The 27345-nt window shown below is 41.6% G+C and overlaps 1 protein-coding gene across 10 annotated transcripts in view; it reads left to right on the plus strand.

Moving 5' to 3' along the window:
• rassf4a (Ras association domain family member 4a) overlaps positions 1-27345 on the plus strand; it is a 199285-nt gene that overhangs the window by 86868 nt on the left and 85072 nt on the right. For 6 of the 10 annotated variants that reach the window (XM_059640308.1, XM_059640315.1, XM_048563390.2 and 3 more), the window contains one exon: positions 24932-25025. The exons of the other annotated variants lie outside the window; for them this stretch is intronic. In XM_059640308.1, the coding sequence (XP_059496291.1) occupies positions 24967-25025 (59 nt within the window). In that variant the 5' untranslated portion in view covers positions 24932-24966. The remainder of the gene's footprint in view (positions 1-24931; positions 25026-27345) is intronic. 10 annotated transcript variants of the gene reach the window in all.

The raw sequence follows: 27345 nt of genomic DNA on the forward strand, positions 1-27345 counted from the left end.
GCAGCAGATACATGGGAACACCACTGCTTTCAAGTTCCCCTCCAAGACACTCACCATCCTGACTTGGAAATATATCAGCATTCCTTCACTGTCACTGGGTCAACATACTGGTAGTCCCTTCCTAATGGCATTGTGGGTCGACCCAGAGCAGGTGCACAGCAGTGGTTGTAGAAAGCAATTCACCACCTTCTTCTCAAGGGCAACTGGGGATGGGCAATAAATGCTGGCCAGCCAGCGATGCTCACATCCCACAAAATAAATGAAAGAAAAATCATAGATCTACCCCACTGTGATTCTTTATTTAATAGGTTTCTGGGAGCTACGCCAACCTGACCTAAAAGTTTTCCAAACCAATTCAAACTAATTTGAACAATCCAACTAAATTGCTGAACCAATTTAATTTGTATTCTGCTGAAACATTTGCCAGGCTTTCTGTAATGAACTGACAGTGCAGTGAAAATCTGAAGCAATCACCACATTGTCTGCTCATGTTTGAACTATGTGGGTTGCCTCCTGTTACATTCCAGTAACTTTGGTGACAGCAAACCTCAGCATTTCTGTCGGTTTAGGCTGGGCCATGAATTTTAACTGCAGTTGACTCTGCTACACTAATTTCCTCCCTCTCGCCTGACCCTACCCTGTACGCTGACTTCAGTGACAGTCATCTTTGTGAAAAATGGAGCATTATCTTTAACTGTGTTTGTATTGGTTCCACCACCAGATACAGTACCCAATTACTTGCTGTTTGTACCTCCACCTACCAACCCACACACATAGACACGCAATATAAAGAAATATTACCATCAATCTGACAAATATAACTGCTGCATTAACCCACTGACCCATTTATATGCTGTCTCCTTGTCAATGACCATATATGGTGAAGTTCAGAAGCCCTGATGTTTGACTTTGTTCTATAATTCATCGAATTTTCCAGTTGAAAGGTAAGTTTGAATCCAGTGCAGTTACTGCATCTGTTCACTCATTATTGCTACCCCCTGTTAATAACATCAGCATAACATCAGTTACTAGAGCTGGAGCGCTGCCCTTTCCATTAGTAACTTCCAAATGACTGACTTTCACATTCTCTGGAAATGTTTATGACAAATGTTGAGTATTCATCCTGCAGTAGGTGCTTTCTTAAGTGACGGTACTGGATTAGTGTTTCTGGACTTACAAATCAAATGAGTATGAAGTGTTTCAAGGGTATGATAGCCATTTTGTTTCTATAAGAGACCTGTTCATTTTTAATAAAGTTTTCTAACTTAGAACATGTCGTGTTTTTTCAGTACTTGCAATTATTCCATGATAGAAATATTCCTTTCTTTAACTTTTGGACCATGACGTTCAGGATTTTGGCAGCTTCAGCTGTCTTGGTGATTGACATTCTACCGTGTAAGAACTGCTTTGTTGCTTGTAACAAATGACACTCTGGTTCACCTCTTGCCTCTGAATCAGATGGTCGTAGGCTCATGTTCCATCCCAGAGACTTGAGAATGAAATCCAAGCTGGCATTTCTTACGGTACTGTCAGAGGTGCTACTATAGAGTCATAGAGTCTGATCAACATTTATCCCTTCACCAATATTCCTACATCAGATTGACAGTCATTGACATACTGCTTTGACCCCGCTAAGCACAGCATGCTTGTCAGATTTCTTGAAATTGACAGATTTCCCTGTCACTTCGACGGATGATTGTTTGGTACAAATGTTGGTTCATCACTGTCTGAGTTGGCGTCACGTGATTCGAACAAATCTGCTTGCAAACGAATTTGCTCACAGTTGGAAGAGTAACTTAAAAGGTGCTTGCATGTCCTGTTTCTCTCAAATGTTGGGATCACCTGATGAAGGAGACTTCACCATTTGGATCTGCCCAGAGTTATTTTTTCCTGTGTAATTGGGTCTAACGTGCAAGCTCTAACTGAGATTGACTTTGAAGGATGCCCAATGGTGGGCTTCCTGTGCTCAGCTGTCTACAAAATACCACCCTGAGATATGTGGGAATCCTTCCTGTGAACCAGACAGCCAACCCAGTAAAGCTAAACTCTGATAAACATGCTGTCACCACCAGGTATCCAGCACCTTGCAAGATCTTTGGTGTCAGACCTTTTGCAGCAAATGTAGAAGCTTTGTGATCCTGATAGGCTGCCCAAGCTTCGCAGTGATTGAGAAGAACCAATAGTTGGTTGACATTGATCTTTACTTTGAGAAAAGCTCAGTGCTCCCTCCAAAGCCTGGGGGCTGAGTCTGCTGAATGTGAACTTTGTTTCGAGAAATGACAGGTGGTTTCATCGTCCAACAGGGTTGTGTCAAAGAAGATGCTCCCAAATAAGCAGAACCATGTAACTGAGTTGAGAGGGTATAATGTTGATTGTGACAATGAGGTTTGGACTGACAGGCGGATTGCGATATACAAAATGTGCTTTTTTTTTGGAATTAGTAAGACCAAAGCCTTCTGAGGTTTGGACAAAGCATGTGACAGCCAGCAGAATATCCTTCGGAGTGTGTCCGAGAACGTGATTGTCAGCAAAGAATTCACTGACGAGCTGATCTGTGGTTTTTGAGTGAGCCTTGCTCCTTTGCAGGAGGTTGCAATCTGCCCTGAACTGTCTGAGTAACACAATGTCAGAAACTTCAAGAGCATTCGAGAACACAGCTGGAAAGTCAAAGGCAAACATAGCTGCAGCCACAATGCAGCCTTTGGTGACAGGACAGGTAGGGTGCCATTCCATGTCACTCTGACTATCCATACTGTCAAGAAATGTCACCTGTATTCGGGGCAGCCTTATTTGTACAGCGTCATTCTCAGGCTTTCACAATTTACTGTATCATTGGTCTTAAAACGGTGATTACATTCCAAATTGTATTTCACTGGGTGCACAGTATCCTGCGGGGCAACACGGTGGCTCGGTGGTTAGCACTGCCGCCTCACAGTGCCAGGGACCCAGGTTCGATTCCAGCCTCGGACGACTGTCTGTGTGGAGTTGGCACATGCTCCCTGTGTCTTTGCGGGTTTCCTCCGGGTGCTCCAGTTTCCTCCTGCTGTCCAAAGATGTGCAGGCTAATGTTCAGATTAGGCAGGTTTACAGGGGGATGAGCCTGGATGGGATGCTCTGAGGGTCATTGTGGACTTGTTGGGCTGAAGGGCCTATTTCCACACTGTAGGGATTCTGAGATTGAGGCATCCCACGGTCTTGAGTGGTGTGCTATCAATTGAAGAGCTTTCTTTCGCACTCTACAAAATGCTCTGCAATAGCAACTGAAACTCTGGATGCTATGTGGGTTTCCCTTCATATTCTGGATATTGTTTGTTTTACATTGCATACACGCAGACCAGGACACAAATCACAAGGTCTTTTTAAGTTTCCTACCGGCCATTTTGTTGTGGGAATGCATTTACAGACTGGTAAACCTAAAACTGTTTTCCTGCTTTATATGATCATAGACTTCAGAAAGAAAGAAGGAGAACACCTCCTCCATCTGCATCAACAGAGCTGAGGCTGAGGGAGTAAAGAGCATCAAGTTCCTCGGAGTGATGATAACCAACTACCAGTCCCGGGCTTCCCACGTAAATATAACAGCCAAGAAGGCACAACAATGCCTCTTCTTCCTCAGGTGGCTCAGGACATTTGCCACGTCCATAAGGACTCTCACCAACTTCTACAGATGCCCTATTGAAATTAAACTGTCCTGGTGCATAACGGCCTGGTACGGCAACTGCTGTGCCCAGGACTGTAAGAAACTACAGAAGGTGGTGTGCAGAGCCCAGACCATTATGGAAACCAACCTTCAATCCATGGACTGTACTTACACGGCTCACTGCTGTGGAATGGTGGCCAACATCATCGAAGACCCATCGCACCCTGGTAATGATCTCCTCCAACCTCTTCTGTCAGGCAGAAGATGCAGAAGCAAGGCCCGAAACGTCAGCTTTTGTGCTCCTGAGATGCTGCTGGGCCTGCTGTGTTCATCCAGCCTCACATTTTATTATCTTGGATTCTCCAGCATCTGCAGTTCCCATTATCACTGTACACACGCACCAGCAGGTTTAGGAACAGCTGCTTCCCAGCGGTTATTAGTCTGATGAATAATGCTGATCTTGGGAACATTGATAAGTCTTTTTGTCCTGCACGTCCTTGCTTACTATGATCTGCCTGTACTGCTTGTAAACAAAGCTTTTCACTGTACTTGGGCAGATGTGATGACAAAATCAGTCAATATAAGTGTCGCTGCAACTCCAACCCTCAGTGGTGTGAGATTATTGCAGCCCCAAAGGCCAGTCCAGTTCTGTTGATGCTTGATTACACAACCATTAGCACAGTGAAAGTGACTCTAGGAGGAGACAGAGGGAACTACAAAGGATATGTGAGAGCAAGCAGGTGTTTGTGCAATGATAAGTGCCAACATGATTGTTTAGTTGTTGTACAATAAGATCACAGCCCAGTGTTTATACACATTTATTGTTATAATCTTACTGCATTCTCAGAGCCTGTAATTTAATTTAGCTGGAAGAAAATGTAATTTTCCATGTTGGTTCTTGCTTATTGATATTACATTTACATTTTAATCACAAAAGACTAGTTATGACACCAGAAGAGCAATTTTCTTGTGGTGACGAATATTCCATTTCACCTGAATGCTATTGATTACATTATCACACTGGATCATGCTTGGAAAGTCATTTGCAGGTCCTCATCATAACTGAGTTTTCAACGTTTCTTATAATTGCATAACAGGTGTTTGTTCATGAAAAGGCTGTTCATGCCAACACAATTATGTTGGTAGTTTTCTGCATGAGCCATCTTCTTGTCCTTATTTGTCCAGGGACCTCAGTATAATGTGTGTGCCTTTACGTGTGCTCACCTGACTGCAGCTTGTGTTTTTGCGATTTCTGAGCGTGCAAAGACATTGCTGTTCTCGGTTCAGATAGTTTCTATACCTGAAACAAAAGATTAGAATACAAAGGAGTCATGTCTTACTTGTTTTCTACAAGCATTTTCTAGGTTCCCATGTATGAACCACTGAAACAGGGGCAGGTTTATATGGAGTGAACGAGACCTCAGAGTTTTTGCTGTCTGTATGTTCACTGTGTATAACCAATACAAAGCAGCAATCAGCAAATTTAGAAGGTAGAACAGCACAGTTAAATAAGTGGAATTTAAGATGGAGGAACTGTGTCTGTATTTTGACTACTGTGCCCAGTTCTGGTCACCAAAATACACGACAGATCATCAGTACTGGAGCCAGCTGCACAGAACATAGCCACAAGCCCTACTGTTTCTGATCTGATTTGATGAGGAGATATTGGAGATGCCTGAACCTTTCACAACTAGATGCTTAAACTGAAATAGACAAGGTCGTCGCAGTAAAGGAAAATGGTGATGTTAGAAAATCAAATTGAGAGTGTGACAAGGTTTGATTTCAATCTAGTAAAGGGCAAACGAGGCCTAATAGCATCAGATAACAAGGTGTAGAGCTGGATGAACACAGCAGGCCAAGCAGCATCGGAGGAGCAGGAAGGCTGACGTTTCGGGCCTAGACCCTTCTTCAGAAAATCATAAGATTGCCTTCTCACAATCGGCATCAGTCTATGGAGCAGAGTTTTCAGGGAAATAGTGTTTGAATAAATCATATTCAGGATCTTTCTGGAGGAATGAATAAAGATGGAGTGAATAACTTTCCTTGGTTATAATCAGGCTTCTCGCACCAACTATTTGTTAGCGAGTTTTGAGAAGATTTGTTGAGTTTCTGGATGTGAGTTTGCTCGCTCAGCTGGAAGGTAGTTTTCAGATGTTTCGTCACCATTCTAGGTAACATCATCAGTGAGCCTCCAGTGAAGCGCTGGAAATAAATAGAAAGCGGGACATAACACCAGCGCTTCACCGGAGGCTCACTGATGATGTTACCTAGAATGGTGACGAAATGTCTGAAAACTAACCTTACAGCTCAGCGAGCAAACTCACATCCACCAACTATTTGAAATGTGATGCTGTGAAATCTGCAATAATTCACTGGATTACCAGAATGTTGCGGAGCTTGCTTTACAGATAGAATAAATGTAATGACTATGAGATCAAATAGATGTCAAAAGAAATTATTGGGACCATTAGGAGTCATGTGGGTGTACACCTGTGATGATCTGCAGAACTTCTTGAAAAAGAAATTTGATCATTATCCATTTGTTTCTTTTGGTTTTGTGTCGTGGCTTCCCAGACAATTCACTAATTCACCCTAGACCACATAAACACACACTTGACAACGCATAACATTCTACAGGACCACTCCAGCACCTGCAGTTCCCATTATCTCTCATTCTACAGGACCAACTCATTTCCTATTCAAGAGAATATATTTGACTGGAACAATTACATGTAACCACCACTTCCTACAGCAATAGTATGTAAGGTCAACAAATTAGGTCTGGTTTTTCATGCTGCAATGTGGCCAGATATTCTGTGTAAACAGCTGACCAATTAAGAGAGGAAAATAAAATAAATTTGGTTCCATTGCAGCAATATTAATGTCGGCAGAATAAGAAAAAAAGTACCGGAGATCTGAAATAACAGTCGGGCTAGAGAAACTCAACAGTCTAGTAACATGTCTGAAGAGGAAAAAAAAACGTTTAATGTTTTGAGTCCAATATGACTCGTCTTCTGAATTTGAAATGTTAACTTTGTTTCTTTCTCCATACACAGAGTCATACAGCATGGAAATGGAACCTTCAGTCCAACCAGTCCATGTCCAGCCTGTTCCCAAACAAAGCTATTCCCACCAGCCTGTGTTTGGCCCATGTCCCTCCTAGAAATCTCTCTTATTCATGAACTTATCCAAACGTCTTTCAAATGTTGTGACTGTACCTGCATTCACCACTTCTCTGGCAGTTCATTCCACACACAAACCACTTTCTGTATAAAAAGAAGTTGCTCCTCAAGTCTTTTTTAAATCTTTCTCCTCTCATCTTAAAAATATTTCCCCTAGTTTTGAACTCCCCCCACCCTAAGCAAACGACCATTGCTGTTCAACATATCTATGCCCCTCATGATTTTATAAACCTCTATAAGGCTACCCCTCAATGTCCGAAGTTCCAGTGAGAAAAGTCCCAGCCTATCCAGCCTATTTCTTTAACTCAAGCCCACCATTCCCATTGACATCCTGGTATAACCTTTTCTGAACCTTCTCCAGTTTAATAATATCTTTTGTGTAACACAGCGACCGGAACTATACTCCAGAAGAGGCCTCACTGACATCCCGTACAACCTCAATATGATATCGCAACTCCAGCAAAGATCTGAGCAATGAAGGCAAACATACTAAATGTCTTCTTAACTAGTGTGACTACCTGTGACACAACTTTCAAAGAATTATGTACTTGAACCCCCAGTTTTCTCTGTTCTACAACACTGCCCAGGGCACTACAATTAATTGTATAAGCCCTGCGCTTGTTTGTTTTACCAAAATATAATACCTTGCATTTGTCAACACTAAACTCCACCTGCCACTCCTCAGCGCCCCCCCCATTTGAAACAATTGATCAAAATCTCTTCGCAATATTAGATAACCTTCTTCACTGTCTAGCAATTTTTGCATCTTCCACACACTTACTAACCATGTGTCCAATATTCTCACCCACATCATTTACATAAATCACAACAAAAGTGCACCCATTACCAGTCCCTGTGGAACACGGCTGGTCACCGGCGTCAGGCCTGAAAAACAACCCTCCAGCACCACCCTCTGTTTTCTACCCTAAAGCCAATTTTGTATCTAATTGGCAAGCCCACTCTCAATCCCATGTAATCTAACCTTACTAAATAATCAACATGTTGCCAGACTTGTCAAGTTTCTCCAGAACTTAGTTTTAATTACATATTATATGTGAATATTAGCAGGTTCTCGTTGAAGTCTATGAAGACATGAATAGCCAATAACCAAACTACGATGAAGGCCCGAGGCCCGAAACATCAGCTTTCCTGCTCCTAAGAAGCTGCTTGGCCTGCTGTGTTCATCCAGCTCCACACCTTGTTATGCATGGAAAATACATTCAAGTTTTAACTTTTTATTACATCAAGAGCTAGTTTGTGCCTATTATATATTTGTTGTAGTTCCTCTGTTCTACTCAATCTTCTTTACAAAGAGGCTGATTAGAAAATGGAAAATACAAATAAACTAGGCAGAATCTGTAGTAACTTGGACAGTAACAACACTGTAACCTTGACCTGTTTCTGTTTTGCAACATCAATGAGCTAGAAAATTACACCTATTGAAAATCCTGGTCAACTAATAAAACTAATAAAATTTATGATAAGAACTTTGTGTTGTCTAAATACAATGTTTTCTTATCTTTAGTTTTTAATGATTTTCTGCTGGTATTCAGTCAGATTATGACTGTGCCATAGCCAGCAAATTCTCTTCGGCTTACCTTCGCGTACAGGCGAGCAATATTTTTGCAAGACGTTCATTTGGATCAAGACAAAATATTTTCTCATTCTTCAGCCAAACTCTTCATTGAAACAAAGTACAAAATTAGAGGTTTATCTCCAGTTTTGTTCTTATATCTTGGTTCAAATTCTGAATAGTGCCAAGTGGAAGGGCCATTGTTGGAAGCCACAAACTGTCTGGCCGTCCATTGTACAGTATTTAAAAGTGGTTAATACACAAGATCTATTCGAGGTTATCACAACAGGAATAGTTCAATGAATGGCTAGATTAAAACCCCTCAAATATTACCACTTTGAGAGATGGAAAACGTATGTTCTATTAAATATACATTATTTTGGAAATAACCAAAGATAGTCTAACAAATATACCCCACATGTAGATTGAATTTTTAGATAGTGGGTGCTATAATGTGGATAAAAATGGGAAGCATTTCCCACCTGAAACATTGCTGCCAATAAAAATATATGAGTAATGAATAAACCGTTAGTAGATCACCAACAGTATGTACTGAACATCCAATGAATTCCAAACCTGAAATCTAGGCGCTTGCACATTTTTTTACTTATTTAAAAGAAGCCTGTGTTCATTTTGCCATTTTGATTAGGTTAAAACCCCTTTAAAAATGTTCTGTTATGCTACATTGGTTTAATAACACACTTTGTGAGCACATAATAATAAGTAATTATAAGAGACATCTGTTGAAATTTAGATTGGAGTTTATATGCATCTTGCACATAATGACATAATGGAAGGAGGATGTATGTTACTGTCCCAGGATATAGCTCGATGGTAGGAAGCAGAGAAAGACAGTTGAAGATTGTTTCTTAGACTGGAGACCTTGACTTAGTGGATGCCCCAGGGGTTGGTGCTGGAACCTTTGTTATTTGTGTAAACCATCTGGATGTGAATGTACAAGGCCCGATTGGTAATATTGCAGATTATACAAAATTGGGAGATATTGCTGATAGGAAGGAAAGTTGTCAAAAATTACAGAGGGTTCTTGATCAGATCGGGAAGTGGGCTGAGGATTGGCAAATGCAATTCAATACAGTAAAGTGTGAAGCATTGCACTTTGGAAAGTTAGGACTTACACAGTAAATGGTAAGGTCATGAGGAGTGTTGTGGAACAGAGGGGCCGAGGTGTACAAGTACACAGTTTGTTGAAATTGGCATCATAGCCAGATAGGCTGGTGAAGAAGGCATTTAGCAAGCTGGAGTATTGTGTATAGTTTTGGTCACCCTGTTAGAGGAAAGACATCATTAACCTGGAAAGTGTGCAAGGAAGATTTATGAAGATGTTGCCAGGACTAGTTGGCCTGAGTTACAGGGAGAAGCTGGCCAGGATAGGACTTTATTCCTTGGAACATAGGAGAAAGAGGGGTGACCTTATTGAGGTGTATAAAATCATGAAGAGCATAGAAGGGATGAATGCATGCGGTCTTTTTTCCCTAGGGATGAGAATTGAAATCTAGAGGGCATAGGCTTAATGTGAGAGGAGAAAGATTTAAGAAGGACCTGAGGGGAAACTTCTTCACACAGAGAATACTACATAAATGATTGGGCTGTAAGAGAGAAAGTGGTTAAGGCAGGTACAACAGCAATATTTAAAAATCATTTGAAAAAATACATGGATGGGAAGGGTTTACAGGGATATGGATCAAATGCAGGCAGTTGTGACCAGCTGAGGGGCACCATGGTCAGCGTGGTCCAGTTTGGGCTGAAGGGCCTGTTTCCATGCGGTATTACTCTATGACTCTGTGATATGAGCAGTGACCAGGAAACTGGGATGAAACCTAGGTTCTTTTTAAAGCCAAATCTCTTTCACAGTGGACACCCTCCTGCTTACTCTGAATCTAATTAGAAAATTGATGCTGAGCCATGAGTAGTTTTGTTTTGGAATATGCATTTATGCCTCATTTAGTTGTTCTTGTGCAACCATTTTGTGAGCCATGTCATTTTTTATGAGTCCATTCAGAAACTGTATTACAGGGAGTTCCTCTTGGCGACTGTCTGCCGCATCATAGGTTCACGGGGTAGAGTATCCAAGCAGGAAAATGTTTTGTTGCCACAACTCATTCAAGCTCGAAGTAACTTTTACAAAAGATCAACAAAGTTTAAGCACAAAAAACATGCATTGCAACTTGAGGTTCACTAATCTTTTGTGCCATTTTCACAAGAATTGTGCAAGCAGCAGGTCCCAACCACAAAACCAAACATGTCCGTAAGATGAATTAAACATTGATAGAAGTTTTCAGTAATTGTGCATGTTTGTCAGTCCTTAAAGGGTAAAAATCAAGCGCTGTTCTTTGCAGCATAAAGATTTGTAAGCAGCAGGTTTTAAAATTGGTTGAATGTTTTTTCTTAAAATTTACACAGGTGCTGTGTAACAATTACGAGAAAATGGTTCTGATTTTTTTTTAAATGCACTCTTGTTTCGAAATTGATTTCCTCACACCTAGTGGGGTTAAAGTTCTTTTCTTGTGGTAAATCCATTTTCAGCTGCATTAATGTTACAGCACCAAACTACAACACTTAAACATGCTTGTATGTTCAATTGAGCTCTAAGGTTTTGGAGTATTCAGTTGAATTTCCATTGAACCGGTACAGGCAAGATTTGTGTTTTGTAATATGAGAATTAATTTGATCGAAAATGTGTGGGAGTTGGTGGAGAAAATACTTCTCTCATTCAGTACAGTTTGCAGTGGGGTCATTAATTTGGGAAACTCAAAAGCGTATGATGGGGAAATCAGAACCACATCTGAACGCTCAGGCACCAGATGTAGTAAAGACAAACGTTACGACTATTCACAGCTTCTATAATAATATATCAGATATTCACGTCCTTCTTGAGATTGTAGTCTGACCATCTGATGTTGAAAAACGCATCTTGCATTTAATTCACGTGGCCTAAAAATGACCATATTCTCTGGGGGCAGGCATTTAAATGTGTGCAATTCTCTCTTGTACACCATTACTCACCGAATTTCAAGGGCTTCGCAATTGACTGTTGGTTGTAAAATTGAGTAGTTCACAATCTGGCTGAACTTCACAGACTTTACTAACTCATGGCATTGACACCAGCCAGGAGCCTGTGCTGAAAGATATTAAGAGTGATACAGATGTAATGGTCAGATGATATTTAAAATAAAGTGATGGGAAGTTCAATACTTACCACTGGAGAAGTATGCACTCCATAAAATCAACATCAATGTCCAAATGGGCAGTCTGTGATCCATTTTTCAGCTTTTACTTTGTCACTGGAATAATTATTTCAAAGCATTAAATTTAATCATATGATATTATTTACAGCATTTACAGAATAGTTTTGTCACAGATGGTGGCCATTTGTGCCCTTACTGTAGAGCAATCCAATCAGTTCCCTTCCCTTGCTCTATCTGTGTAGCTCTATAGGTTCACTGCATTCAAGTGAACATCAGTTTATTTTCAAATCATTCAGTTTTCACTTCCATAACCCTCATAGGCAGCAGGTACCCAGTCATTAGCACTCATTACAGAGATAAGTTTTTCCTCATTCCCTCCCCAACATGGCATTTCATCTCATCTCCAAAAATTTAAATCTGTGACCCCAGCTAATTAAATAAATTAATATGGCCCAAACATATCTTCCAGGTGAAGCAGCACTTGACCTGCACTTCCCAGAATCTCGTCTACTGCATTCGCTGCTCACAATGTGGCCTCCTTGACATTGGGGAAACAAAGCGTAGGCTGGGTGACTGCTTCGCATAACATCTACATTCTCCTTGCAAAAAAACCTCTGAAACCATGCCTATCCATTAATATGCCACTATTTTTTCTCGTTTAAGCTTCTCAATGAATGTCTCGATCAAAGCACACAGCACCTTCTTTACAAGAGCTGAGACCAATTAAGAGCTCGAGCTTTTCACTCAGGTTGACCTGAAACAATGCATCTCAGTTAATAGCATCAAATTGATTTAACATGGCTCATGGAAGTCAGCAACAGATCACCGAAATACCTGATTCTACCTGAGAAATATACACCTGTTAACTTTATATATTACACATTAAGTTGCATTTCTACCTCGTTTGAAATCCACTATGTACAAACCTTTTTAACTGTCTCAGGCGTTTGAAAGATTTTGCTTGCCTCTCTTGTTTGGGGTAGATGTTAGAAGCAATTGTATTCTGAAGCTTACCGTGGAGTATTGCTTCCTTCGTGTCAATTTATATCGGAGGGGTTTATGACAGTTTGCTACTGGTTGCTAGTCATGTGGTCCGTAAAAAAATGAAGTTTTCCAAAGACTGGCGTCCTGGATTCTGTTTGTTAATTGCAGTTTCCTTGATCTATGCATCCTTGTCATAGTATTAAAAATATCTTGTAATTATTTTTATTTGTTATGGAATTTAATTCTGTGTGAATTTACATTATTTGTTATAAGCAGTAATGCTTCAGCCAATCTGTAATATTTTTGTTGCTGTTGTGAAACTTCCTTAGGATTAGTGTGAAAAGCTTGAACAGATGTTTTAAAACAATAAACTTTTATCAGTGGACTTCGATTATACCAGCACTTGGATATAATTTGATATCCTCACGAGTTTCGCCAAATAGCTTTTGTGAATCTTGGTTTTGATTTTACTTTAAATATCGTTCAGAGATAGCCACACCTTAATCAAACTTTTCCATTACAGCTATACCACTGGTGTCTACCCAACAAGATGGAAAATTTCCAGGTATACCCTTGTTCACAAAAATCCAACCTGGCCAATTACTGCCATGTCAGTCTTGATCTACAAGGTGATGGGAGATGTCATTACGAGAGCTGTCAAGTGACATTTGTTCACTGATACTCACTTCTGATTCCACAAGGGCCAGTAACCATCTCAGCATTGGATGCCAAGGGGTTACTATTATTGATTCCCATACCATCAAAGTCATGGGGCTTACTATTGACCAGAACAGACCTCAACTAAACCAGCCTTAGGAGCATTGTTGCTACAAGAGCAGGTCAAAGTCTGGGAGTTCTATAGCACTGAACTCTCACCTCAACTCCTGAAAGTCTACCTGCCATCTACAAAGGATGAACCAGGACTGCAATAGTTTACTTGCCTGGATTTGTGCAGGTCAGCTCCAGCAACATTCCAGAAGTTCAATACCATCCAGGACAAAGCACTCCATTTCTTAGGCACCCCATTTCCCATCATCAGCGGTCAGTCCCACACCCACCCTGGTACCAATGTGTACTTTCACAAAATATGACCACATGAATTAGGAGCAGCAAGTGGCCATTCGGCCCTTCAATCCTGTTCTGCCATTCAGTAAGATCATTGCAGATCTGTTTGTGTTCCAAAGCCCACATTCTCATCTATGCCTAGTATCTCTTGATTTTCCTTCCTAACACGAACCCATTTCCACCTTGAAAACGTTCAATGACCCCATCTCTGTCACCTTCTGAGGCAGAACTCTAAAGTCGCATGAGAGAAAAAGAGTCTTGCCATCTCTGCCCTATAAGGACAACCCCACATTTTAAAACAGTGTCCCAGGCTTTGGGTCTACCCACAAGAGTACAATTTCTGTCCATTCCCACCTTGTCAGGAGCATTCAGTTTATGCTTCAATCAGATCACTCCTTGCACTTCTGAAACCATGCCTATCCCGTCCACCCTTTCCTCATGACACAACCTGATCAATCAATCAAGTGAACTTTCTTTGAGCAGCCTCCAGTGCAATATACGTCCTTCCTTGAAACAATTTTGTTTTTGCCCACTCACTTAACCTATCCATATCACTCTGCGTCGTTGTTCTGTCAGCTTCACAACATATTTACAACCTATCTATGTGTCAACTGCAACTTTGACCACCGTACCTTCAATTCCCTCATTTAACTCATTCAAATGAATTGTAAGAAGTCCAAGTCCCAATATTGGCCTCTGTGGGACTATTTGTTACATGTTGCCAATCTAAAATAACCCAATTTATGCATAATCTCTGTTACCTGCTAGACAGCCAATTGTCTATCCATCCTCATACCTTGTCCCTTATACCTGGAGCTGCTAATTAACACAGTAACCTTTGACTTGGAAAAATTAAAGTTAACATTTTAAGTCCAGTGGCACTTCCCTGATCGCTGGATCTGAATCATGAACTCTGGTTTTCTTGCTACAAATGCTGCCTTTCTTTGCTGATGAGTTTCTCCAGCATCTCCAGTTCTTTGTTTTAACTTTCATTTGGAACCTTGGCGAGTGCATTCTGGAAATACAAGTACAGTTCACCAACAGGCTGTTCATTAGCCACTGCACAGGGTGCTTCTTCAGAATGCAGCAATAAATTGGGTATGCAATGTTTTCCATTTTACAAAACCATTCTGACTATTCCCAATTCTCAGAGACTTGTCAAACTGTAGTTTCATCAGTTTGCTGAGTACTGCTTCTTCAGTGATTTTCTAAGGGAGGTAATGGTCTAGTGATATTATCACTGGACTGTTAATCCACAGACCCAGCTAAAGTTTTGGGCACCCAGGTTCAAATCCCAACACAGCAGATGGTGGGATTTGAATTCAGTGAAGAAATCTGGAATTAGGGACCTAATGATGACTATGAGTCCATTGTCTACTTCTGGCTCTCTAATGCCCTTTAGGGAAGGAAGCTGCCATTCTTACCTGCTTTGGCTTATATGTGACTCCAGACCCACAGCAATGCGATTGACTCTTAACAGCGCGCTGGGCAATAAGTACTGACCTAGCCACTGATGCCCTCATCCCATTAATGAATCAATTTTTTAAAAATTTCACTAAGTTCATCACTTGTTCCATCTTCCATATTTACAGGTATTGGTTATTTGGATCCTCAGTTGCACTGCCAATGCCCCTTCAACAACACCTTCCAAACCCACAACCTCTATCACCAAGGACACAGGCAGCAGATGTACCGAAGCACCCTCACTTGCAAATTCCTCTCCAACTTATGCACCGTTCTGATTTTGGGATATAACCCTGTTACCAGGTCCAAAACCTGAAGTTGCCTTCTGCATAGCACTGTAGCAAATTTACAGTACAATGGCTGGATCACTTGGAGAAAGGTGGCTCACCACTACCTTTTCAAGGATAGTTAGGGATTGACAATAAATGATGGCAATGCTAACACCTTGGGAACAAAATAAAATGTCACTGCCACTGGAAGTAATTGGGTTGTCAAAGAAAATGGAAAATCTTTTGTGTGACTCCTTTTTGTTGAACGTGTGCATTTCTCATTGCTATTTCTCCATTAAGACAGGATTGAGATTTTCAAACTTGGCTGTTGTAATAACTCAAGAAACCTGACCTGTTTATTATTGGACACCAAAGTAGAGCCACTACAGGTGGCGTAAATAGGCTAGTCCCAGCTCCGGATAGACAGTTCTGCAGACCCATCTCTGGGTCTGCTTTATGAAGGGCTTAGGTGATGAGTTCCAGTTAGGCGGGCCATTGCCTGTTACCAAGGGAACTCATACTCAACAATCCCTGAGGAGATTAATTAGTGATTCCCCATGGAACTTGTACGGACCTCGTCAAAGTGAAAAACCTCCATTTTTTAAAAAAACTCTCATTAGTCAATGTTTCTTATTTTGAAACCTGTCAGCAATAGCCTGGATGTGGCCTGTGACCAACTCTGAATCTGATGGAATCAATGACTGCATTCTCTGAATCATGAACATATCTCTACCTCTATGATTACAGCTCATTAGATCAAATGGCATTTTATCGTAATCAAGCCATCAACCTATCTCCACGTAATAATTGAAACAAATTAATCTGCAATTCTGAGTTTACAATTTTGTTTCTGATTCAGTTACGCTTCCTATTCTCTCTTTCACTTTTATTGCCCATTCCAATTTTGCTTCACACTTTTTCAGTATAATTTTGATTACATGAGTTTTCTTTTGCTTTTTTACAATTATTTTTCATTTCCTTTTTTAGCCTCCTTTTGAATGGAGCTAGATGCTCTCTTATCCCTTCCATGTGTATGTTTCATGTGCCCAATTGCAGGGTAGTAGCCTTCTACGAAAGGCTGCCCATTGGGATAGGATCAAATGGATTCATATTAAGAGCAAAATACTCAGCTCCTTGATCTTGTCGAAGCTTCAGTAAGATTAAAGTTGACCTGAATACTCCATAATCACAGCCATCCTTTTACTGCTTCTGCCTTAAAAACATTCAAAGACTCTCCTTCCATCATTTTTTGAGGAAGAGAGTTCCAAATACTCTCAACCCCCTGAGAAAGTGTTCTCATTATATCTGTCTTAAATGGGCAATACCTTATTTTTAAACAGTGACCTTTAATGTTAACTAAGGCAATTGTAAATACCCTGTGACCTACAATGCAAAACATCTGGCTCTTGGGCCTAGAATACGATGAGTGTATTGGCAATTTTGGTGCGGTGTCCCCTGCTAGTCCCCGGTGTCTTGGAGACGAAATGTGATCTTCTCAATTCAGAAGCGGGGATGGACACAGCTGCCTGACTCTTGGGGAAGAGTGCTGCCAATTGAGTGCTCTTCCCTGCAATGCACATACCAATGGATGGAGTGGCAGTAAGAGAGTTTAGAGGACTGAAATGCTCAGATACGGGAACTGAAATGATACGGTGGCACAAGATATGTGATCGTAGACACACTGTTGTACTGGCCCAGCAGATGGGTGGCCACTTCATGAACAAGCGTGGGCACCTGTGAATGAAAAATTGCTGTGTCGAAACAGTGCATTCTTTGCGTGCAAGTGCAAAAGGATAGGCAGCCATGCAGCCCACTTTTCACTGCAATTGTGAATGCTTTTTGAGAAGTTCTAGATAATAAAGTGTGAAGCTGGATGAACACAGCAGGTCCAGCACCATCTCAGGAGCACAAAAGCTGACGTTTCGGGCCTAGACCCTTCATCAGAGAGGGGGATGGCGTGAGGGTTCTGGAATAAATAGGGAGAGAGGGTGAGGCGGACCGAAGATGGAGAGAAAAAAAGATAGGTGGAGAGGAGAGTGTAGGTGGGGAGGTAGGGAGGGGATAGGTCAGTCCAGGGAAGACGGACAGGTCAAGGAGGTGGGATGAGGCCAGTAGGTAGAAGATGGAGGTGCGGCTTGGGGTGGGAGGAAGGGATGGGTGAGAGCAAAACAGGTTAGGGAAGCAGAGACAGGTTGGACTGGTTTTGGGATGCAGTGGATGGAGGGGAAGAGCTGGGCTGGTTGTGTGGTGCAGTGGGGGGAGGGGACGAACTGGGCTGGTTTTGGGATGCGGTGGGGGAAGGGGAGATTTTGAAGCTGGTGAAGTCCACATTGATACCATTGGGCTGCAGGGTTCCCAAGCGGAATATGAATTGCTGTTCCTGCAAACTTCGGGTGGCATCATTGTGGCACTGCAGGAGGCCCATGATGGACATGTCGTCTAAAGAATGGGAGGGGGAGTGGAAATGGTTTGCGACTGGGAGGTGCAGTTGTTTATTGCGAACCGAGCGGAGGTGTTCTGCAAAGCGGTCCCCAAGCCTCCGCTTGGTTTCCCCAATATAGAGGAAGCCACACCGGGTACAGTGGATGCAGTGTACCACATTGGCAGATGTGCAGATGAACCTCTGCTTAATGTGGAAAGTCATCTTGGGGCTTGGGATAGGGGTGAGGGAGGAGGTGTGGGGGAAAGTGTAGCATTTCCTGCGGTTGCAGGGTAAGGTGCTGGGTGTGGTGGGGTTGGAGGGCAGTGTGGAGCGAACAAGGGAGTCACGGAGAGAGTGGTTTCTCCGGAAAGCAGACAGGGGTGGGAATGGAAAAATGTCTTGGGTGGTGGGGTCGGATTGTAGATGGCGGAAGTGTCGGAGGATGATGCGTTGTATCCGGAGGTTGGTGTGAGAACGAGGGGGATCCTCTTTGGGCGGTTGTGGCGGGGGCGGGGTGTGAGTGATGTGTTGCGGGAAATGCGGGAGACGCGGTCAAGGACGTTCTCAACCACTGTGGGGGGAAAGTTGCGGTCCTTGAAGAACTTGGACATCTGGGATGTGCGGGAGTGGAATGCCTCATTGTGGGAGCAGATGCGGCAGAGGAATTGGGAATAGGGGATGGAATTTTTGCAGGAGGGTGGGTGGGAGGAGGTGTATTCTAGGTAGCTGTGGGAGTCGGTGGACTTGAAATGGACATCAGTTACAAGCTGGTTGCCTGAGATGGAGTCTGAGAGATCCAGGAAGGTGAGGGATGTGCTGGAGATGGCCCAGGTGAACTGAAGGTTGGGGTGGAAGGTGTTGGTGAAGTGGATGAACTGTTCGAGCTCCTCTGGGGAGCAAGAGGCGGCGCCGATACAGTCATCAATGTAACGGAGGAAGAGGTGGGGTTTGGGGCCTGTGTAGGTGCGGAAGAGGGACTGTTCCACGTAACCTACAAAGAGGCAGGCATAGCTGGGGCCCATGCGGGTGCCCATGGCCACCCCCTTTGTCTGTAGGAAGTGGGAGGAATCGAAAGAGAAGTTGTTGAGGGTGAGGACGAGTTCGGCTAGGCGGATGAGGGTGTCGGTGGAGGGGGACTGGTCGGGCCTGCGGGACAGGAAGAAGCGGAGGGCCTTGAGGCCATCTGCATGCGGAATACAGGTGTATAGGGACTGGGGGCCAGGGAATTGGAAGTCCTGGAGGAGGTGGAGGGTGTGGGTGGTGTCACGGACGTAGGTCGGGAGTTCCTGGACCAAAGGGGAGAAAATGGAGTCCAGATATGTGGAGATGAGTTCGGTGGGTCAGGAGCAGGCTGAGACGATGGGTCGACCAGGGCAGGCAGGTTTGTGGATTTTGGGAAGGAGATAGAAACGGGCGGTGCGGGGTTGGGGAACAATGAGGTTGGAGGCTGTGGGTGGGAGGTCCCATGAGGCGATGAGGTCATGACTGGTGTTGGAGATGATGGTTTGGTGCTCGGGTGTGGGGTCATGATCGAGGGGGCGGTAGGAGGTGGTGTCGGAGAGTTGGCATCTGGCGTCGGCAATGTAAAGGTCAGTGCTCCAGAAGTTCTGTTTGTTGGTGACATCCTTTACAGAAACTAGACAAACTGAATGGTTTCACTCTGGTTAATTATCCATAGTCAAGGCCCACAATCAATAAGCACCAACTTTTTATGGTCATGTTGAAAATTAATCGTAAAAGATTAAGCTGAACAATAAAAGCTTATCTTGCTGCAACACCTGTAACCTGTGGGGAGAAAAGTGCAAAAGGAAGTTGTCTGTTCAGTGCAAGGAAATAAGCACTTCTTTTCTTTTAAAGGCTAGGCATGTTACAAGTGTTAAGGGACAACACAGATAAAAGTGAAATCACGTACTAATACAGAAAAGTCATATGGATCCTGATGACTGAGATACAGAGATCAACAAAAGTTGACAAAACAGAGCAACAGAAAGTGTGTATAAAAATAAATTTAAAAAGGATTTCAAAATCGTGCCTACATTGTATAAAATCATTAAGAGGATGGCCATGTGAACAGAGTTGTGGGACATCTTTGTTGACATCTGTGCTTGAGTTCCCTAGAGTGGTGTCCTGGACCCTAGCACCATCAGTTGCTTCATCCATGACCTTCCTCCATCATAAAGTCAGATGTGGGAATGTTCGCAAATGATTGCACAGCATTCAGCACCATTTACAACTTCTGAGATGCCGAGGCATGTTCAAATGCAGCAAGACCTGTACAATATCCAGAATTGGGCTGACAAATAATACCATTGGCACTATGGAAGTGCCAGGCAATGACTATCTCCAGTAAGAACAATCTAATTATCATATCTTGACATTCACTGGTGTTACCATCACTGAATTCCCCCAACTATCAGCACCCTGAAGGTTTCTATTGACCAGAAATTCAACCAGACTAGCCATATAAATACAGAGGTTATACAGATTATAGAGGTTATGACACCAGGTCAGAGGCCATTCACATCTACCAGGCACAAGTCAGGAGTGTGATGGAATGAACCCCACTTGCCTGGATGAGTGCAGCTTCAACAGTCAAGAAGTTTGACACCATCCAGGACAAAGAAGCCTGCTTAACTGGCACCAGAGCCACAAACATCCACTCCTTCCACCACCCACATTCGGTGATCGGCAGTGTGTATGTTCTACAAGATCACTACAGAAATTCACCAAGATTTCTTAGACATCACCCTACAACTTCTCCCATCTGAAAGGACAAGGGCAACAGATACATGGAATGTCACCATCTGCAAGTTTCCATCCAAGGCACTCACCATCCTGACTTGGAAATATATCATCATTCCAACAGTTTCACTGGGTCAAAATCCTGGAATTTCCTCCCTAGCGGCACTAGTGGGTCTACCTACAGCCCATGGATTGCAGCAGTTCAAGAAAGCAGCTCACCACCACCATCTCAAAGGCAGCTAGGGAGAAAAATAAATGCTGGCCCACCAGCAATGCCCTCATCCCATGAATGAAATTAAAAGTCACATGGCTGAGTGCACGAGTCAAGGATATTTGCTTCAATTTTATAGGATCTTGGTGAGACTGCACTTAGTATGTTGTTTTGGTCTGCTTACCAAAGGGAGGACATACTCGCCATAACAAAGCATCACCAAAATGGAGGATCACTAAGTTAATTCTTCAGGTGGTGGAACTGTTCTATGACATGAGATGTTGGAGAAACTAGCTCAGAACTCTCTAGAGTTTTTAGAACGATGAGAGTTCATCTCATTGAAACTTTAAAATATATGGAAGGACTGGACTGAGTGAGAAAGGGTGCAGAATGAAAGTTTTCCCTTGCTTCCTTTTGGGAGGTGAAGGTGCTGAACAGGGGCAGTGTCTCAGAATTAGGACTGTGCCATTTGAGACTGAGCTAAGAAGGAACTTCTTCATTCAGAAGGTGCTGAAACTTCGGAGCTGCCTATCCCAGAGGGCTGTAGAATGCTAATTATTGAGTATATTCAAGACAGAGATTGATTGATTGATTGACTTCTGGCTGTTAATGATATCATGGAGTATAGGGATAGCACAGGAGAATCTGGAATGTGCAGCCGGTTGGATAGCCTATTTGTGTTTCTTTTTGGTACATATTTTTATTTACTTTTGATCCAATTGTGATCTCATAATCAGCCACAATCTTCCTTTTACCACACTTTTATTGTTAGTATACTTGCAGGAGACTTTTGGGGTTCTCTTTTATGTTTATTGCCAGCCCCTCTTCCTACTAACTCTTTGCTTTTTGAATTTGATTTTTCACTCCTCCTCCGAACCTTATGTTCTCAGAGTGTTTTCCATTGTATTTTGTATGTCACACCTGTTGTAAGCACACCGATTTTTTTCATTTTAATCTTCAAATCTTTTCTCATTCAGGGGACTCCTGATTTTTTGGCCCTACCTTTCCCATTCTGGTGATCCTCATTAATTGTGCGGTCTTCGGTCAACACCATTTGCAATATAATCCAATTGCCAAACAATCAGTGTGTTCCTTTCGTACAGTGTAAATGTTGGGTTTCTCCTTAAATTGTTACTTGTACAAATTGTCCTGATGAGTGCAAATGGAAGAATTTGACAAAATATGCCTCTTATCAGTGACACTCAAGTCTCGTTCTACCAAATGTATATGTATACTATCAAATCAAGTCAAATAAACTGAACTGTATTGACAGTAAAGGAAGAGTATGGTGGCACTCCAGTAAAAGTAAAACTGAATCAGTGATGGTGACTCACCAATGTTGCCTAAATGATAGGAATGAATAAATTATTTTGAAACACACCAAAGAGAGACAAGCCCCAGGTCCTAAGAGATAACAAAGTGTGGAGCTGGATGAACACAGCAGGCCAAGCAACATCTTAGGAGCACAAAAGCTGACGTTTCGGGCCTAGACCATTCATCAGAGGCCCGAAACGTCAGCTTTTGTGCTCCTAAGATGTTGCTTGGCCTGCTGTGTTCATCCAGCTCCACACTTTGTTATCTCTGATTCTCTAGCATCTGCAGTTCCCATTATCTCAAACCCCAGGTTCTGATGGTTTCTATCCCATGACTTTATTGATGTGGACAAGACCATTGCAAACTTCCTAAAAATAACTTTTTAAAGTTCTCTGCAGGAAGAAGTTAGTTCTTCACATTCACATGCTGCCTTGCTTTTCAGGAAAGTTGAAATTGAAACCAATAAATTGTACATAAGTTAGCCTCACATTTATTGTCAAGAAACCTGTTAGAATCTATGAAAGGTAGTGTAATGGAATATTCTGAAATTTAGAGCCAGATGGATTCATAAAGGCTAGATTATTTCTTTGACTCTGATCGAATATGTTTTGAAGATTTGGCTGCTGTAGTGGACAAGGATCTATCAATGCACACCGGTCATTTGGACTTCTAAAAGGTGCACAATAAAGACCCTGGTAACAAAGTTTTCATTAGAGTTGAACCTCATGGATTTAAACGCAACATTATTGAACTGATTAGGGAATCGTCAGAGTGAAAGGAGGCAGAGAAACTATTCTAGTTGGTAGGAGGTGAAGATATGTGTCGAACGACTTCAACTATATACCATTTGTGAATGATTTAGATGATAGAATTGAAACCCAATTCCCAAGTTTGCCAAGGAAACAAGGATTAGCAGCATTGTAAACAGTATTGAAGAATGTAAGTTTGCTCGCTGAGCTGGAAGGTTCATTTTCAGACGTTTCGTCACCATTCTAGGACAAGCCAAACAGAGACACGCACAAGAATTCCTAGAAGCTTGGCATTCCAACCGGAACTCCATCAACAAACACATTGATTTGGAGTCCATCTACCACCCTCTGAGAAAAAGAACAGGAAATGACATCACCAACCCAAGGAAACCTAAACACATAAATTGAAAGTAGAACATAAAACCAGAGGTTCACTGATGATGTTACCTAGAATGGTGATGAAACATCTGAAAACGAACCTTCCAGCTCAGCGAGCAAACTTACATCCAGAACCTCAACCAGAGCTACAAATCTTCTCAAAACTCACTAGTATTGAAGAAAGAAAAGAAAATGGCAAAGAAACATCAATGGATTAGGTTTTGTGGTAAAAATGAGGCAAGCCCATTTCTTTATCAGCAAGCATGAGGATTGGAATGAAAATGAGATTTATAAACAGTCAATTGCTAGAAATAGTGGAGTTCAAAGATACTTGGGAGTCTATGAACATAGACCATTAAAATATTATGAACATACAGAAAAAGTAACAAAAAGACTAATATAATGTTGGACTTCTGTATTCCCCTGCTCTCGATGTAGCGAATAGAAGTTGTTTTACAGCTGTGTTAAATTCTACTTAACAGCTTTTAGTCTGAATTTCCAAAACTTAAGGAAAATATATTGGCCTTGGCAAAGTTGTGTAAACTGTCATCATATTTTACCTTGTGCTACTGCATATTATTAACAAGCTTCTGTGCGTGGTGTAGTTCCCTTACCAGATTATGGCTCAAGGAAGGATGTTATCAAACTGGAGTGGGTTCAGAAGTGATTAACCAGGATGTTACTGGGTATGGAAGGTTTCAGTCATAAGGAAAGGCTGGATAGGCTCAGACTTTTTTCACTGCAGTGTAGAAGGTTGAGAGGCGACCTGATAGAAGTTTATTAAATAATGAAAGGTATAGATAGAGTTAATGGCGGTTGTCTTTTCGCTAAGATGAGGAATTTGAAGACGAGGGGACACATTTTTAAGGTGAGAAAAGAGAGATTTAGAAAAGATATAGCAACTTTTTTACACAGGGGGTGGTTCACATTTGGAATAAACTTCCTGATGAGATGGTGGGTGCAGGTACCTAAATGAGCACTTGGCTCATCATAACATTCAAGACTACGGCCCTGTGCTGATAACTAAGATTAGTCTGAAGTTCGGGTATTCCCAACATGTTGGTGCAGACTCAATGGGCTGAAGGGCCTCTTCTGCACTGTATGATTGTATGATTTGAAGAAAGGTAAATTGACTTAAGCAATTAGCCATGGCACCCGAACCCTGATACATGAAGGACCAGCCTTATTAGAGAAAGATAACTGTATACATGGTTTGGAGTGGACCAGGCAAGGAGGCAGATCCTCCATCAATTGGAGGGGATAGCCGACTGACATTGTCAGTCAACTATTAATCCAGAGATCCAGGAAATGTTCTGGGGAATCCCACCACTGTAAGTGATGGAATTTGAATTCAATTAAAAAACAAATCTGGAATTAGCAGTCTTCTGATGACCATGAATCCATTGCCAATTGTTGAAAAAAACGCATCCTGTTCACTCGTGTCTTTTATGGAAGGAAACTGCTGTCCTTGTCTTGTCTGGTCTGCATGTCACTGCAGACCCACAGCACTCAGGGGCAATTAGGGATGGGCAATAAAGACTGGCCTTGCCAGCGATGTCCTCGTTCTGTGAATGAATACAAAACCTACCACAACCATCACAGTGACTGATCTTTGGCATCATTCTACATCACACTCTGGTCAGTTGAGCTAATTGGCCCCCGGACAATTAAATTGCTATCAACAGGAAATAGTTGCTTGATTCTAATTGAGTTTTCCTTTTGTTTCATGTAGATTCATATTTCTAAGCGTGTCCAATACAAATAGCCATGGAAGGAAATCAACAAACGACTTTTGTTAAAATCAGTGAAGACAAATGTATTTCAAAGTAAGTGTTGACATGCGCAACCTTGTTTTTTTTTGTAATACAGACGTTTGTTTCTGATCTTCTAATTTCCGTCCATCAAAAGCTTTTTATATTCTCATTCAGCTCAGCAGGGTTGGTGTCATCAACATTTTCTCTGAGCATTGTCGTTACAAATCCACCAGGATATGTAGTTCAAAACAGGCAATGTTAATTTTTCCCAGTTTCTTTGGCCTTTTTCAGGATTGCTACCTAACAACTTGGCTATGACCTGATGAAGTTATATTGACTTAAATAAGCAGAAAATAGCCATAGTTCTGCCAGGGAGACTGAAGCGTTTTAAGGGTGCTAGGTAGTACAGACCGTCCTAAACTATTTCACCGCATGCAGAACAGTAGAGCCAGAAAACATGGCCATTTGGGAGGAGATAATATCACAAATGAATATGTGGAACTTGTATATCTTTGAGTGAGCGGTGAATCTATGGAACAGAATCCTTACGGGGTTGGTGAAATCATTTATTAAATCAAACAAAAGCTCAATAAATTTGTTTAGGATTTGTTTTTAGATATATTTTATGGCAAAATGGAGACATATTTAAATGTTTATGGTAAGTGATGCGATGCTTGGAGAATGAAAGTGATTGGGGAACTATGGGTTTCCAAAGAATTTTACCACTAGAGTTTTCCTCACATCATGACTGGGCCTTTTACAGGCTAATAGCCAAAGATCAGTCAACAAACCTGTTCTCATTGTGTCATGAAAATACAAGGAAAGTCAAAATTTGAATGAGATGACCTCAGTCATTCTTCATCTGGCAATCCTTTTGTTCCTACATTTAAAATGAAGAACTGTGGCCTTTACTGATGGGACTGTTTTAGTCCCAGATTTCAAGATGACCTATTGCTTTATTTGTTCCTTTATTCATCCAGAAAGAGAAATGATCTGGAAAATCATTCTTTGGGATTACACCTGATCAGATTAGTGTTTGACTGAAGATGAAGATATGTGAGATGACTGTTGCTTGCGTCACCTTCATCACTCTTTAGCATGAGTTTTTCTCACTACTGAAACTTGTTGTTGTGGTGCTCCCTATCACAACATACATGATATGTTCTGCATTACTTATACTGCTTTGATGTCTGACAAAATGTGTGCGATGTTTTGTATTTAGAGTTTAGACTTAAAATAGCATCAGATGGGGAGCAAAAACGAAGTTGCTGGAAAAGCTCAGCAGGTCTGGCAGCATCAGTGAAGGAGAAAACAGAGTTAACGTTTCAGGTCCGGTGACCCTTCCTCAGAACTGCACCGGACCGGAAACGTTAACTCTGTTTTCCCCTTCACGGATGCTGCCAGACCTGCTGAGCTTTTCCAGTAACTTTGTTTTGCCCCTTACAAATGTAGTTTGTGAAACTTCAACACTGAGTGTTTGGTTAGAAATCTCTAGGTTATTTAAAAAACTAAGGAAGTCTCAACTTCCAGTTTTGAGAGTATCCATGCAAGGCTTTGCAGTTCAAAAGAAGGAACTGGGGAGAATCTGCTGTGCTGAAGTTAAGGATTTGTTATAAGAGAGTAATTTCTGAAAAGTAATGGTATAAGGGAATAGATAAGACTTTGTTCTGCAGCGTAGTTTAAGATCTGTCAAACTTTGTTCTATACCTAGGTAGCTTTGTTATGCTTTTGTTTATGCTTTTTTTCTGAAATGCACTTCTCTTGTTAAAGAAACTCTGCAGCAATTACAATGTTTGAAAGACATTTAGACTACATGACTATTTATCAGAAAATTAATTTTTAAAAAATCTTTCAGTCCACATTTCGTTCTGGGATTTGACCTTTCCAAAGTTTGGATCGTAACATATAACTGAACAATTTTATTGCCATACTTCTTAAATATTGTTTTATTCCATTTTCCTAACTCATAAAAATATTGTACACATTTATATTTCTTAATAAAGATATTGAATACATTCGTGAGAGGAAATGATACCTAATCTCTTCTGACTTTGAACTTCCTGTTTAGCAGTACTTATCTTACAGCTATGTAATGCTGTAACTGTACACAGTCTGGAGAAATCATGGTCAAACATGAGATTTAAATATGACTACATTGAGGTTTGCACTTCTCTAATTATTGACTATATCACCACAACCATTGAGCTTTTAAACTGAATGAAAGATCAAATATTCCACCAATATGAGTACATATAACTTGCTTGTATAATGAACTTGCTGGAATTCTGGATAGCCTGGAAAAATGTGTCTCTTCAGTAATTCAAATTCATCTGATTAGATTTTTGTCACATTTCATAAGTGATCCTTTCTCGTTGATCTTGCATTTTGATGA

This window comes from Stegostoma tigrinum, chromosome 37 (assembly GCF_030684315.1).
Source record: "Stegostoma tigrinum isolate sSteTig4 chromosome 37, sSteTig4.hap1, whole genome shotgun sequence".
Lineage (NCBI taxonomy): Eukaryota > Metazoa > Chordata > Chondrichthyes > Orectolobiformes > Stegostomatidae > Stegostoma > Stegostoma tigrinum.